Here is a 14,400-nt window from a genome sequence, read left to right as displayed (position 1 = left end):
AAAATCAAACATATGATTGCACTAAGTAATCTTCTTAATTATGTCGAATTCCGAAGTAAAACAGATGGCAACCCTCAACCTTTTCTTGTTCTTGTCAATGCTTTATGTTTTTGCCATATTGCTCTGATGGCAGATAGATACATCAACGCTTGGGAACATTGATGTGTCGAATGTTTTTTTTTTAAGAAATTTGAACAACTTCATTCAAAATTTTCAATTTCAAAATTAATTTGATAGTTCATTGTCCCAGCAGCTGTGTGGATGTGACTACCTATATTCTTCTACCATGATAGCCCTCTATTTTCTGCCCCTTTTGTTGCATTGGTTTAGGGGTACGTAAGTCGACTTCTTACTAATCGACTTTTGTTGCTGAAAATTCAAGTCGGCTTTTGCGAGGGGCAAAAACCCCAATGTCTACATTTTTCTGTCGACTTTGGATTCGGCTAGGTAGTACCATAATAGAAGAATACCGGTGGAACATTGAGGCTTGGGAACATTGATATGTCAACATCGAAGGTTTTTTTTTTTTTTAATTGTTACAAATTTCAGTAATTTTTCATTTGAAATTTTTTATTTCAAAATTGGTTTGACAGTTCATCGTTCCAGCTATTACTTAGCGATCTTTGAGGGTTTAATATTGCTGTTTTAAAGATGAGAATACATAAAACGATTATTGACTGGTTTAAGTCATCGTCTGGTTTTTTCGGAAACGAACAAAATCGAAGCAAGCCAACCAAAAACTCTTTTTTTCCTCTATGAAAAAGCCAGCCGATGACTTAAGCCTTGGTTTAGGGTTATATAGATCGACTTTCAATTAATTAATTTTTGGTATTAAAAAGACTGAAAGTCGAAGAAGAATGTTGCTTGTAGTAAAAAGCTCACAGTCGTAAGGGTGGGAATACATAAAGCGCTCGGCTGGCTTCAACGTAGATGAACAAAGGAGAATCAGGTTGACCTAGTTCGATTTTGGCCCTAGGCTTCTTTGTTCATTTCCGAAAGGCCAGGCGATGACTTAAGCCAGCCAGATAAGCGCTAGAAATTACTTCAAATTCCATTGCAACAAAAATCTAGTATTTAATGGGCATTGAACTATACAATTTTGGGATATTTCGTGAACACTGGCCCTCTTGTTCTATGATATTTTAATATTTTTAAAATTTAAAAAAAAAAAAACTTATATTTAAAAAAGAAATGTCAAACGAAAATGTGTAAAAAGAAATATTTCCAGCCCTGGATGCAGATTTTTTGAGGAAACCACATTTTTTATTACCAATATTTAATACATCTTTCTCTTCAGAATTCAACATCTTCTTTAAAATCAAATATATGTCCATAATCAACGCATGTAGGCTACCTCATCTGACACATGGCTATTCCCATCGGCAGCTTTGACTTGCAATTATTAAATTTTTTACTAAAACCAAAAAAAAAATGTTACAGAAAATTAGCTTGGAATTAGTAAACTTTACATATTTACATATATTAATATATAAAAATACAGAATCAATTATATGAATATATATATTTAGTGAAAAATTGTTTGTTGAATTTGAAAAATGTAGATTTTTTATACCAAAAAGAAGATTAAGAAAGAAAAATATAAAATGCAGAAATTTAATTTTTTTTATACCAGCTAAAATTGTTAAACTTGTTAAAGTAGAAAGTGTAAAAGAAAGACAAAAAAATGTTGTAGTTTACAATTTGTATTGCAATTTATTGTTTATTCCTAAGCATTTATCACAACATCCTAGTGAATATATATATTAAATTTAAAAACATGCATTGAACGTCTAACATCCATATGGCTATAACCCGTGCTTTGTGGATAAAAGATTATTATTTACTATAAATATTAAATTTTATTTAAGCTCGTTCAATGTAAACATGGCCTTATACGCGGTACACAACATGGCAGAAGAATACAGGTAGATGCATCAACACTTGGGAACATTGATATGTCAAAAAATTTAAATGTTTTGACAAAAATAAGTAGATTTTTATAAGTTTTCTTACACAACACAAATGGGGAGTTGCTATGAATTTCAACAATTAATAATATTGTTATAAATTTCAATAATTTTTCATTAAATATTTTCAATTCCAAAATTGGTTTGACAGTTCATTGTCCCAGCAGCTGTGTCTACCTGTATTCTTCTACCATGGTACACACATAACAAATCCGATGAATTTTAACTGTCAATTCCATTGCGTATATGTCAAATGAAATCCACTAGGTCCCCTGAAAATGGAATTGACAGTTCAAATCCACTCAATTTAGTAAGTGTAAACTTACTTTTAATGATCAATAACAAATGAGACGAAGGTCCTTTAAACAGGCCGTGTAAGTAGCATATGATTTAAAACCATCATATTGTAAACATTTTCGGTTACGTTTTCATACATTTAATTCACAATTGTATGTATTTCACAATACGGATGAAATCAGCTGGTCTTGGTATGACTCCAAAGAAAGGCGTTCCACCAAAAGTTGTTTACTCTCATTACTATTGTTTTACACTTCATAATAAACATTCAGTCATAAGAAAATATTTTGACAGCTGATCAGCAGTGATAATTGGAGGCCCTGGAGTCATGATCTTTTTGATAAGCTATATTTACATACATTTGTAAAAAATGTGATAGGGAACTCTATAATGACTATATGTTTATAAAGACATATTTTATGTAAACGAAAACTAATACCATGTTCACATTAATGCGTTGATATGCAATTTGTAAAAGCCTATTTCAAATAGGTCATGACAGATCCATTCTCTGCAGAAAAGAGTTCGTATGTAAACGTAACATGACATCCGTTTAAACGTGGATGTCATTGCATATTATTTATTATATTTTAGATCTTTAGCTACAATTTCGCGGGATTTAAATAGCCATTCTCACCAAATCGGAAACATTAAAATTGTTTTTATTTATTTTTTTTTTTTTCACTTATTTATCATAAAAAGAGCAACGTTTGGAAAATAAAAGCACAGAAGATCAAGACTAAGCCTTTGGAAAAATTTTGTGAGTTATGCAAAAAATAAAACCAAGAGATATTTATTATTAAAATTATAATCTGTTATTAAAACAAACAATCTGCTACAACTTGTTTTAAATTAACAGAAGCAAAACAAAAAACAATCCAAAGAAAAATAACAGACACATCTAAATGGAACAACAAAATGAAGATACAAATGCAATCAAAGCTAAACAAAAATCATAAAGCAACAAAAACAAAAACTAACAAATGCACAGACAAATACCTATGACAGCAACAACAACAACAACAAAACAAAAAAAAACAAAGTTCATAGTTTATATTAAAAATTTAAAAGAAAATTGTATAAAACTGCATAAATTTATTTATGATAAAATGAAAGAACAACTAAAACAATTAAATGAAATGAAATTATTGTTGAAGAAAAAATAAAACATATTTATTTTAATGATTTTTTATAAAAATATATTTAAAAATGAATATTGTTGGTTAAAAACAAATTGTTAAGTTTTACTTAAACAATTAATTATTACAAAAAAGAAAAAGATTATACATATATTATTATTATTATAAAAAAATAAATAAGCTGCTTTAATGAAAATAAAATGTGTTTCTTTTATATAAAAAAGTAGAAAAGCACTAAGTTTGACCGAGCCGAACTTTGAATACTCTCCACCATTTGGGCGAATTATGAAATTTTCAAAAAATAAAATCCATTCAAAATTCTTTCAAAATCATCAAAATACCAAATATCGACAGGTGCCGTTATATAGGAGATATACGATATTGTGGACCTATAGAGACAATTCTTTGCCAGGGGTAAAGTGCTCATAAAGAACTCCTTGTGTACAATTTCAGTCAATTCCATTGAAAATGTGGCTAAAATCAAAACACCCAAAACCGGGGGGTACCGTTGTATGGGGAATATACGACATCATGGACCTATATAGATTATTTTTTCCAAGGGATAATGTACTCACATGGAACTCCTTGTGTGAATTTTCAAACAATTCCGTTATGGGGGACTATACGATAGCCCCCGTTATATGGGGGATATACGATATCGTGGACCGATATAGCCCATCTTCGAAATTGACCTGTCTGCAGTCAAAAGTAATCTGTGCAAAATTTTAGCTTCCTAAATGTTTGGTGACTTCTCCTTATGCAAAGAAGTAGAAGGACAGCTTAAAATTGCAAGATATAAGGTCCTTAATTTATATATTTAGAAGATACGGCACTTTTAGAGGGCTATTTATTATTACACTATTTCCAGTATTCTGAGCCACAAAGGTTATACCATGATAGAAAAATACAGAAAGATGCATCAACGCTTGGTAACAGTGATGTGTCAATTTTATGATTTTGAAAAAATAAATATAATTTTATATCAGAGGTTGTTAAGGTGTGCATTTTTAAACAATTTTTACAAATTTGAATAATTTTTTATTCAAAATATTCAATTCGAAAATCGGTTTGACAGTTCATTTTCCCAGCAGCTGTGTCGATTCGACTACCTGTATTCTTCTACCATGGGCTATACCAAAAAGTGGACTGATATAGTTGTTAAATACCAAATTTGAAAGCTCTACTGCAATAATAATGTGGGCTGCATCGCCAGGCAACGGTTTCCGATGATAATGCGCCTAAAAGTATGCTTTGAATTTTGATCTTCACGAAGTGACAGTTCTGGTAATTACAGCTGCTAGGACAATGGCCAATTGTCAAACCAATTTTGGTATTGAACGTTTTGAATGAAAAATTATTCAAATTCGGTAAAATTGTTGAAAAATGCATATCATAACAACCTCCGATTGATATATCAATGTTCCCCCAAGCGCTGATGCATCTACCTGTATTATTCTACTATGGATTACAATCATTTTAATGGCAGTTGGTTTGGAATGAGTTTACCTTCTTAATTCTATAATGTTTGAAAATAAACACAAAATATTATTATTAGTTCAAATGACGTCTTTATTTTAACAACATTTATTTTAAATATTTAATAGGTTTACGGAGCTCCTCGAGCTAAAAATTTCTTCTAATATAATACAGATGTAAGTATATAATTTTACAATGGAAAGTTAAATCATTATTGCAAAATTATCTGTCATTCAGTATCAGAGTGATAAGCCGCTGCTAGTAACCATCGGGGGGAAAAGTTCTCTCATTCAATATCGACAATTTTCGATCAAAATTAATTTTTATTATGTCAATTTTAGCTTCAGTTAATTGAAAATTTCGGTAGACTAGAGATCGAATTTTGAAAATCATGTGAGCATGCAGAAATTAATTTCGATCGAATTTATTTCGATATCGACTGAGAGAACTGGGACCTGGATTTTACACAGCATTTAAAATGCAAAAAATATTGAAAATAAACCAAAGCTTTAATAAAATTTATCTTAATCTTTAACATTCAATTTACTAGATGCTCAATTAAAAATAAATAAATACAACTAAAATATGCCATACATAAATAAAAGCTTAACATTTAGGTTTTTTATAAAAAGAGACTAGACACACAAATATATTTTCTTAATATTAAAAAAAAACAACTAATTTAACACCAATTGCTTTTCCTAAAAAAACAAATAAAAAACACTTTTAAGTACAACATTCGAATTATTGATAAATATTTTATAAAACTTTACATATTTCATATGTAAATGAACACAATTTAATAACAATTTAAAACGATACTCTTAGTAACTAAAAAAAAAACACACACACACGTAAGTACTTGTCGAGTTAACAAATAGGTATATATCAAGAGAAAGATTATTGTTTTCGTCCATAGTAACATTGAATCGGAGTTTGGATTTTGATTTTAAATTCTAGTTCTATTTTAATTATTGTTTATATTTTTTTGAAGTTCGTTTGTCAAGTTTCCTTGTGGTTCAGCAAGAGCGGCGTATTGGCATTGGGATAGGATGATGGACGTCTTTGGCGTTGTAGATTGGTCAAATCATCACAGCTTTGGCAAGATAGTGTAGACTCTTCGTAGCGCGAATGGCACGAGGTTCCCGACGAGCGACGCAGACCGGTGTAAGAGTCTGTAACGACTTCTATGAGGGCTTCGTCACTGGAAAGAGAAATAATAGTAAATATTAAATTATAAAGATAAATATATTGAAAAAGTACAAATGATAGTAAAGAAATAGAGACAGAAGCTTAATTATTGTTGCCTGATACTTGGTCTGTTCAGGAACCTTCTGCAAATTTTCTTTCATAATAAAATCGGGTATCGTAGTAATTTTTGCAGTTCTGGAATAGACCAACTGTAAACTAAACAATTTTTCGGGAAAATTTCGTCTGTTCCAGAACAGCACGAATGTAAAAGTTTTTACTACAATAACAGATTATCCCTTAAGGATATCGAAGAAAATTGAAAAATTAGTAGATCCTTGCAGGTACTGGAACAGAGTAATTATTAGTTTTTCCAATCGATTGTTTCCCCTCACCTATGATAGCGATGATGCTCCAGCAGGGAACCTGTGGCAAATCTTAGTTTCTTTGGCGATTCCAAACTCGAGGAACGTGTCAATGTATTCCTCGGCATTTTTTTCAACGATGAACGGATACCCGAATCATTGGCCACGGATAGGCTATTATTTTGTTGTTGCTGTTGCTGCTGTTGTTTTATGGTACCCTGTATATATTTATTCAATGCCCTCGAGCCTCTGCGCTGTGATCGCTCATAGGTACGTCTTTGTTTAGCCTCTTCATCCTCACCCAACAGCCAATAGGTTCTTTGATCTCCTTTGCCTTTCATGCTGACCATGCCACGTTCCTGATAATGATAGCCACCCAGGCGCTCCAACAGCTCTTTACACTGCCAACTGCAATGGATCTTCAGGGGTACGCCAGAAGATTCCATGCGGGATGCTGTATTCACGGTATCACCGAACAGACAGTAGCGAGGCATTTTCAGGCCCACCACCCCAGCACATACGGGGCCCGTATGGATACCTATACGTAACAGTAACTTATTGTGGGGACGATGACGTATCTTGAATTCTGAAACTGCATCCAGCAGATGCAAGGACATGGAGGCAATTTCAGCGGCATGTAAATCGCCGTTACGTATGGGTAAACCGGAAACCTGCAATGAAGCACAGATTAGATTCCATATTCTTACGTTAGAAGCTATCCTCTACTTACCACCATATAAGCATCACCTATGGTCTCCACTTTGTAGACATCATAGTGGCCTATGATGGAATCAAAGCAGGTGTAAAGGTCATTAAGAAAGTCCACAACTTGTAGCGGTGTACTTTCCGCTGACATCGACGTGAAGCCCACAATATCACTAAAATATATGGAAACCTGTTCATAGCTTTCCGGATCCACCTTGTGACCCTTTTTCAATTGCTCCGCCACTGGCCGCGGCAGCATTTCCAAAAGCAAAGCATCAGTCTTCTTTTTTTCTTCCTGTAATTGATCGGTACGCTCATCGACCAAAGCCTCTAGGTTATTGGCATACTTCTCCATCATTGCCATCATATTGTCGAAGATGTTGGGTTTCATGCCCTTGCGCAGGGGTCTCAATTTGGCACGTATTGTCTTGAAGTCGGGACGATCTTCAGGCCGCTCAGCCCAGCATTCGTTGAGGATTTCTCGCACACAATCAAAAGATGTTTCCAAGGGCTGCAGGGAGGGCCGATATGGATAGAGGTTGTCCTGTACTTGCAGCACCTTCTGCAAGCACTGCATTGGTGTTAGCCCCGTTTCTCCAAATGGTCCATGGCGTGTGTGCATTTCGTAGAGCACAATGGCAAATGAATAGGAATCACCTTTTTGTGTGCCCATCACCAAAGAAGCTGGACCTTGCCGCAATAATTCCGGAGCTCGATAGAGTAATTCTTGGCAAGACGAAAAAATATAATTTGAAAAAATTATTTAACAAAAAGACTCGCCGAAAAACAACTTTCGCAGTCGGTAGGATTCGAACCTACGCTCCCAGAGGGAATCTGATTTCTAGTCAGACGCCTTAACCGCTCGGCCACGACTGCTTACATTAGTCGTTGTGATTAAGAGTTATTTTCTCATTGCCATGCTGTGTGTGTACAAAGAAAACAACAACAACGAAGCAAGTAAATCACCACCACTATCATTGTGTCTAAGAGAGCAAGCAAAGAGAAACAGTGTTGGCAAATCAAAACATTGCCACGAATGTCAGCAGCATATGTGTGTGTAAAGAGAGAGAGACAATAAATAGTTAGTCAGTGTTGGCAAATCACTTCATTGTGTACTTTTTCAAAGAAGAAATAGTACGACTTGAATCTGTATCATCTCTATTGATAAATGGCAGGGAAATGCTCTTTATTTTGATTATTAGTTACAGATAAAATATTGAATCAATATGGACATAATTCAAATTGAAGTTATTTGGGTGAAAGGAAATTGATTGAAAGGGGGTGGAATAGATATTTGATTTTTAGATTATTTGCAGCGTCTTTTCCATATGCAGTCGTGGCCGAGCGGTTAAGGCGTCTGACTAGAAATCAGATTCCCTCTGGGAGCGTAGGTTCGAATCCTACCGACTGCGAAAGTTGTTTTCCGGCGAGTCTTTTTGTTGTTTTTTCTTTTTTGTTTTCATTTTACTCAAACATTCTCCTACTTACTTGTGCATTTGGCAGCCATTGACACCACATCTGTCGAATTGTCCTCGATGCCTTTCTTGAAAGCAAACAAACCAAAGTCGCTCAATTTAACCACCCAGCGTGAGTCAATCAACAAATTGGAAGTGCACAACGACCCATGGAAACGTATGGGCGATTCATGTAAATAAATGACACCCTAAACGACGACAATAGATGTTTGGGGGGATGTGGAGAGGGAAGAAGAAAAAAGAACAGAAAAACAAAAGAAACCCACAACGAAAACCACATGGGAAAAAGTCAATCAACAACAATTGAAAAAACATAACTCGAGACAGACATTAACAGATGATGGAGTTTACATGGCTGGACAAGAGGACAAAAGGAAAGATGGTTTGGTGACTTACACGTATTATATCGGCTACCATGGACGCGATAAACATGTTGTCCAGCTTGACGTCCTCGTTCTCCAAAATGTCCTTTAATTAGATGAAGTGAAAGCATGAAACGAAACAAAAGGAAAGCAACGAAGTGGATTGAATGCGTTGTGCTGGCTGGCATTTAGCTGATGATTTATGTACCTTCAGACTACCCCTGGTGCAGTATTCGGTTATGATACAAATGTTGGGAGGATCTGTGCAGGCTCCAATAAAAGCACAAATGTTGTCATGGCGGGCATCACGCAGCTGGAAAGATTTGAAATTAAAGAACAACTATTTATGAATCTTTAAAAAAGGGAATTTCTTAGGAGTTCCTTACCAATTTCAATTCCTTTTTCATTTCCCGTGAAATATCCACACATTTCGTGCGCACTTTCTTAATGGCATACAATTGGCCCTTATACAGCCCGATGGGGGTAAAAATTGTTGTATAACGAAAATCGGCATCGGGATTTGAACTTAGGCTAACTTGACTAGTGCGTATTAGAGGATGGGTTGACTGAAAAAAATATTTATTTAATGTTTATCTGAATTTATAATATAGTAAAAATATTGACAATATATACAGGGTGGGATGAAAAAACTGAACCAACTTCGGACTGTTGTCATTTCCAAGCCACTCATCCGACATCTGTTAAAAAAGTCCAGGAAGTGGACGGAAGAAAACATCACCATCAGCAGAAATGATTCGAAGAGTAAAGAAGCGACTTGATCGAAACCCGCGTCGCAGTGGCCGAAAATGGCTCGTGAGCCGAACAAATCGCAATATTCTATTCGGCCAATAGTGAAAAATGAGCTCGGGCTAAAGCCATTGAAATTCCAAAAAGTGCAAGAACTTACACCGCAACAGAAAGAAAATAGACTTAAAAGAGCTAAAGAGTTGCTTCGCTTGACCGAAAGGGGTGAACTGCCGAATTTGGTTTTCTCCGATTTCTGATGAGAAAACATTTGTTGTCCAGGAGTTTGCAAACAAGCAAAATGTTTACTTGTGCACCTTCGGTTGGCCACCAGAACTCAAGCGCCGGCCATGGTGATGGTGTGGGCCGCCATAACAGCCGATGGTCGCTCTCCACTCGTATTAAACGAACGTGGCATCAAAATAAATGCCCAATATTATCGCGAAAATATTTTGGAGGGTGTATTATAGCCTTGGGCACGCTAACATTTTGGCCGCAAATCTTGGACATTCCAACTGGACTCAGCACCATCGCACTCAGCACGCGCCACCCAAGAATGGTTACAAAATGAAGTTCCTCGCTTCATTTCCAGCGCACAATGGCCACCAAAATCTCCGGATACCAAATCCGTTGGACTATTGTGTCTGGAGAATTTTGGAAAGAAAGGTTGGCACTAAAAAATATCATCAACTCAAGCCAGTGTTTCGCCGGAAATGGGCCAAAATACCGCAGAGCACCATTCGGGCAGCGTGTGAAGGTTTCATTGGCCGTTTGAAGGCCATAATACGTGCCAATGCTTTCATTCAATAAAATGTAAAAAAATGTAAAAGTTATGGCGTTTGACTTTGTGGCAGTTTTTTTTCATCTCACCCTGTATACACTGTGTCCAAATTTCTAAACAAAATTTCCAACAAAAAATCGTAAAAAGAAATAATAACATACATTTTTTAATTAGAATTCCCGAAGGAACTAGTTCTATTGAACGATTCATTAAAAGAACTAGATATCAGTGAAACTAGTTCCTTCCTGTTCCCTGATCACTAAGATTAGCGATTGAACGACTACAAATATGGCTCAGCCAGCCGATGACTTAAGCCAGTCAAAAAAAAAATTTTATGTTTTATCACCTTTATATTTGTGCCTTGAATAGGACAATAGAATTAGGGTGACCTAGTTAAAATTATGAACCGAAATTGAACTAAGTGAACCTAAAATTCTTTTGTTCTTTTACAATCGGTGACATAAGCCAAATAAAAATTGTCTATGTATTCTCAACAAAAGCCCTAATTTCAGGTCTTTTTATAGTCAAGGATTGGCCCAATATTTCAACTTACCCTCGTCTGCTTCTGGGCATTGGATTCCTTTTCATTTTCATGCATTTGAACTTCACGAAAATCAATTTTCCACAATAAACTATCCAGTTCTTGTTCATAACGCCAATTGCGATAGAGAACCAATGAGACAATGCCCAGCAAAAGTAAGGCTCCTCCAGCAATGCCAGCTGATATTTCACCGGTATAACCTGAAATGGGACCAAGCAAGTAATAAAATTCCTTATACAGAAATTTTGAATGAGTATCGTACTTATACACTTTTCATTGTCAAAACCGCATTTGGGTTCTGCTGCTGGACGACCAGCGCCCACCCACTCTATTTTGCCATACAAATTGAGATCCTGACAAAGAGAAACGATAAAAGAAGAAAACAAATGTTAATGTTAGCGATTCAATAAAAATAAAGCTCTAAAAGGATGACCATAAATTTTAGAGTAATAATGAGCTTACCTGCCAATAGCTCTTTGTACATTTACATTTTATAATATTTTAAAGTTAAGAAAGGCATAAATTACAATATTACACAATAAAATGGAAAGAGAAAAAAAACCAACAACCATAGAATGGAAAAGAAATATACATGAAAAAATAGAAAGTAAATATTCCAACACTAAAGAGTTTTAAGCAGCGGTTTTTTGCAGCCAATCTTCGACATAAACATAGAATTTATTTCCGTATAAAAATACATCTACTCACAGGCAATTTATCACTTTGCGTCTGACTAAAGGTACCGACCGGTATCAGACCAGGAACTGTTTTATTTTTATGATTGCGTGCCAAGCCACGCGCTAATACTGTATAATTGCCGGCAGCATCACCATTTTCGTCGATGTAGACGTGATAGCTGCAATGGAAGTCTTAAAGGATTACCGAATGCTGAAAGTCGTAGCCATATGTAAATACCTACCCCATTGCACTGCGATATTTGGAGCCCTTGATAGCCTCGATTATGGCCGTACCATTTCTTGGCCTATCACCCTGGCGTAAGACTTTAATCAGAGCCTTGGCATACAAGTGTACGGCATCGTAAAGATATGCCGCTTCAGCACTTATCTGGAGAAAAAAATGGGAAAACCATAAAAAAATCAAACGAGAATTGAATGGAATTGAATGGCATAAAAAATAGACACACGCAGCATCAGCAAAGGCAGAGGGTGACAAAAAAACTTTCTCTTTTTCTCAAAGCTATTAAAATTAGTTTTATGGAGAATTCTATTTAAATATTTTATTTATGTGCAACTTGTGTGGCCTTAATCGCTGTCATGCGGCCACCCAGCAAACTTCCAAAAAAAAAGTGGTGCCAATAATAATGACCGCCTTATGACCCATCTCCGCCCGCTGTAACTGATACTGTTCCATGTCTTTCTTTCACTACTAACCTGTTTGGCACCTCCAAATAGACCCAATGGATTGGGAAAATTAAATGGTGGCAGTTCCATGTATTTGTTAACCTTGAATGAAGACGGAAAAGAAAACAGACAACAAAAAAGGATGTTTACACAAATTACTTTTAAATAATGATTAATGATTTTGAAATTGGCTAGCTATCTGGCGAGCAAAACAAAACATGAAAAAACATAAGGACAAAGTACGATGTTGGCATTCGAAAACATTGATATCCGCTTTGACAGACATGATGATAATGGAAAATTAATTACTCCACATCATCAGCTGTGTGGATGGTTTGTTATCAATTTATGGCAGAGAAGTGCCGTCGTCGAATAACAAAAAAGGACATAGGATTTGAAATAAAAAAAACAAGAAAAATATAGGAGTATGTAAATGTACTATACGTCATCGATTGGCTCTTGGCAGAAAAATACAAGTAGATACATCTAAGCTTGGGAACATTGATATGTCAAAATTTTAAAAAAGTTTTTTTTTTTTCAAACATAGGGTGAGATATAAAAATTGCAGCAAAGTCAAACGCCATTATTTTTACTTTGCTTTTTTAATTTTATTGAATGAAAGCAAAAAATGCCGGAAATAGCATCAAATTTTAGAATAAGTTTAGATTTGCTCGAACTGGTCACCTTTGGCACGAATTATGGCCTTCAAACGGCCAATGAAACTGACACATGCTGCCCGAATTTTGCTCTGCGGTATTTTGGCCCATTCCCGGCGAAGTGCTTGCTTGAGGTGATCGACACTTTGGTATTTTTTAGTGCCAACTTTGCTTTCCAAAATACTCCAGACACAATAATCCAACGGATTGGTATCCGGAGATTTTGGTGGCCATTGTGCGCTGGAAATTAAGCGAGAAATCTCATTTTGTAACCATTCTTGGGTGGCACGTGCTGAGTGCGATGGTGCTGAGTCCTGTTGGAATGTCCAAGGTCTGCGAGCAAAATGTTTGCCGTGCCCAAGGCAATAATATTCGGCATTTATTCTGATGCCACGGTCGATTGATACGAGCGGAAAGTGACCATCGGCTGTTATGGCGGCCCACATCAGGTGGTGCACCATGGCCGGCGCTTGAGTTCTGGTGGCCAACCGAAGGTGCACGTTTTCAACAGATCTCTTTTGCAAGAAAAACTCCTATCATTTTGTTTGTTTACAAACTGCTGGATAACGAATGTTTTCTCATCGGAGATCGGAGAAAACCAAATTCGCAAGTTCACCACTTTTGGAAGCAACTCTTTAGCTCTTTTGAGTCTATTTTCTTTCTGTTGCGGTGTAAGTTCTTGCCCTTTTTGGAATTTCAATGGCTTTACCCCGAGCTCATTTTTCAATATTACCCGAATGGAAAATTGCGATATGTTCAGCTCACGAGCAATTTTTTGCCACTGTGACGCGGGTTTCGATCAATTCGCTTCTTTATTTCTCGAACCATTTCTGCTGATATAGCTGTTAAAATTAGCTGCTAAAATTCTCATCGAAATGCTTTTGTACGCTTGTAAACAATATAATGAGCTGTCACTGGAATAATTTTTACAGCTGTCGGACGAGTGGCTTAGAAATGACAGCAGTCTGAAGTTTGTTGCCGTTTTTTCATCTCACCCTGTATGAGGATTTTTTCAGGCGTAATAGAGCGTTTAGACACAAAATTGTTACCAGGTTTAACCTCAAAAATTGTCCAATCACAATTTAGCAAATGTCTCATCAGGGTTAATCCGGATAAAGATTTTGTATGTAAACGTACCATAAGTAGAAATTTATATGTTTTTCCTATACGACACAAATCGGAGGTTGTGGTGATATGCATTTTCAGTGATTTTTACAAATTTGGATAATTTTTGATACAAAATTCTCAATTTCAAAATAGATTTGACAGTTTATTGTCCCAGCAGGTGTATTTATGCATTTACCTGTTTTCTCGTACAATGAATACAAAAAGTCTTAAGTCAT

The 14,400-nt window shown here is 35.6% G+C and overlaps 1 protein-coding gene and 2 non-coding genes across 4 annotated transcripts in view; 1 reads left to right on the top strand and 2 right to left on the bottom strand.

Annotated features, from left to right (window-relative positions):
- Window positions 1–5,553: 5,553 nt before the first annotated feature.
- The window catches only part of LOC131803102 (speract receptor), a 49,522-nt gene continuing 40,675 nt past the window's right edge, over window positions 5,554–14,400 (bottom strand). For both annotated transcript variants that reach the window (XM_059124122.1, XM_059124121.1), the window contains exons 8-19: window positions 12,432–12,503; window positions 11,960–12,105; window positions 11,749–11,896; window positions 11,303–11,393; window positions 11,053–11,240; window positions 9,361–9,540; window positions 9,183–9,287; window positions 9,009–9,080; window positions 8,626–8,800; window positions 7,163–7,863; window positions 6,463–7,103; window positions 5,554–6,083 (exon numbers count right to left, since the gene is read on the bottom strand). In XM_059124122.1, the coding sequence (XP_058980105.1) occupies window positions 5,882–6,083; window positions 6,463–7,103; window positions 7,163–7,863; window positions 8,626–8,800; window positions 9,009–9,080; window positions 9,183–9,287; window positions 9,361–9,540; window positions 11,053–11,240; window positions 11,303–11,393; window positions 11,749–11,896; window positions 11,960–12,105; window positions 12,432–12,503 (2,721 nt within the window). In that variant the 3' untranslated portion in view covers window positions 5,554–5,881. The remainder of the gene's footprint in view (window positions 6,084–6,462; window positions 7,104–7,162; window positions 7,864–8,625; window positions 8,801–9,008; window positions 9,081–9,182; window positions 9,288–9,360; window positions 9,541–11,052; window positions 11,241–11,302; window positions 11,394–11,748; window positions 11,897–11,959; window positions 12,106–12,431; window positions 12,504–14,400) is intronic.
- Window positions 7,932–8,013, bottom strand: TRNAS-AGA (transfer RNA serine (anticodon AGA)). Its single transcript has one exon. It is a non-coding gene; the product is annotated as a tRNA-Ser (tRNA).
- Window positions 8,468–8,549, top strand: TRNAS-AGA (transfer RNA serine (anticodon AGA)). The gene has a single exon. It is a non-coding gene; the product is annotated as a tRNA-Ser (tRNA).

This window comes from Musca domestica, unplaced genomic scaffold (genome assembly GCF_030504385.1).
Source record: "Musca domestica strain aabys unplaced genomic scaffold, Musca_domestica.polishedcontigs.V.1.1 27, whole genome shotgun sequence".
NCBI lineage: Eukaryota > Metazoa > Arthropoda > Insecta > Diptera > Muscidae > Musca > Musca domestica.
Note: the sequence above shows the minus strand (reverse complement) of the source record. Positions and strands in the feature narration are given on the sequence as shown.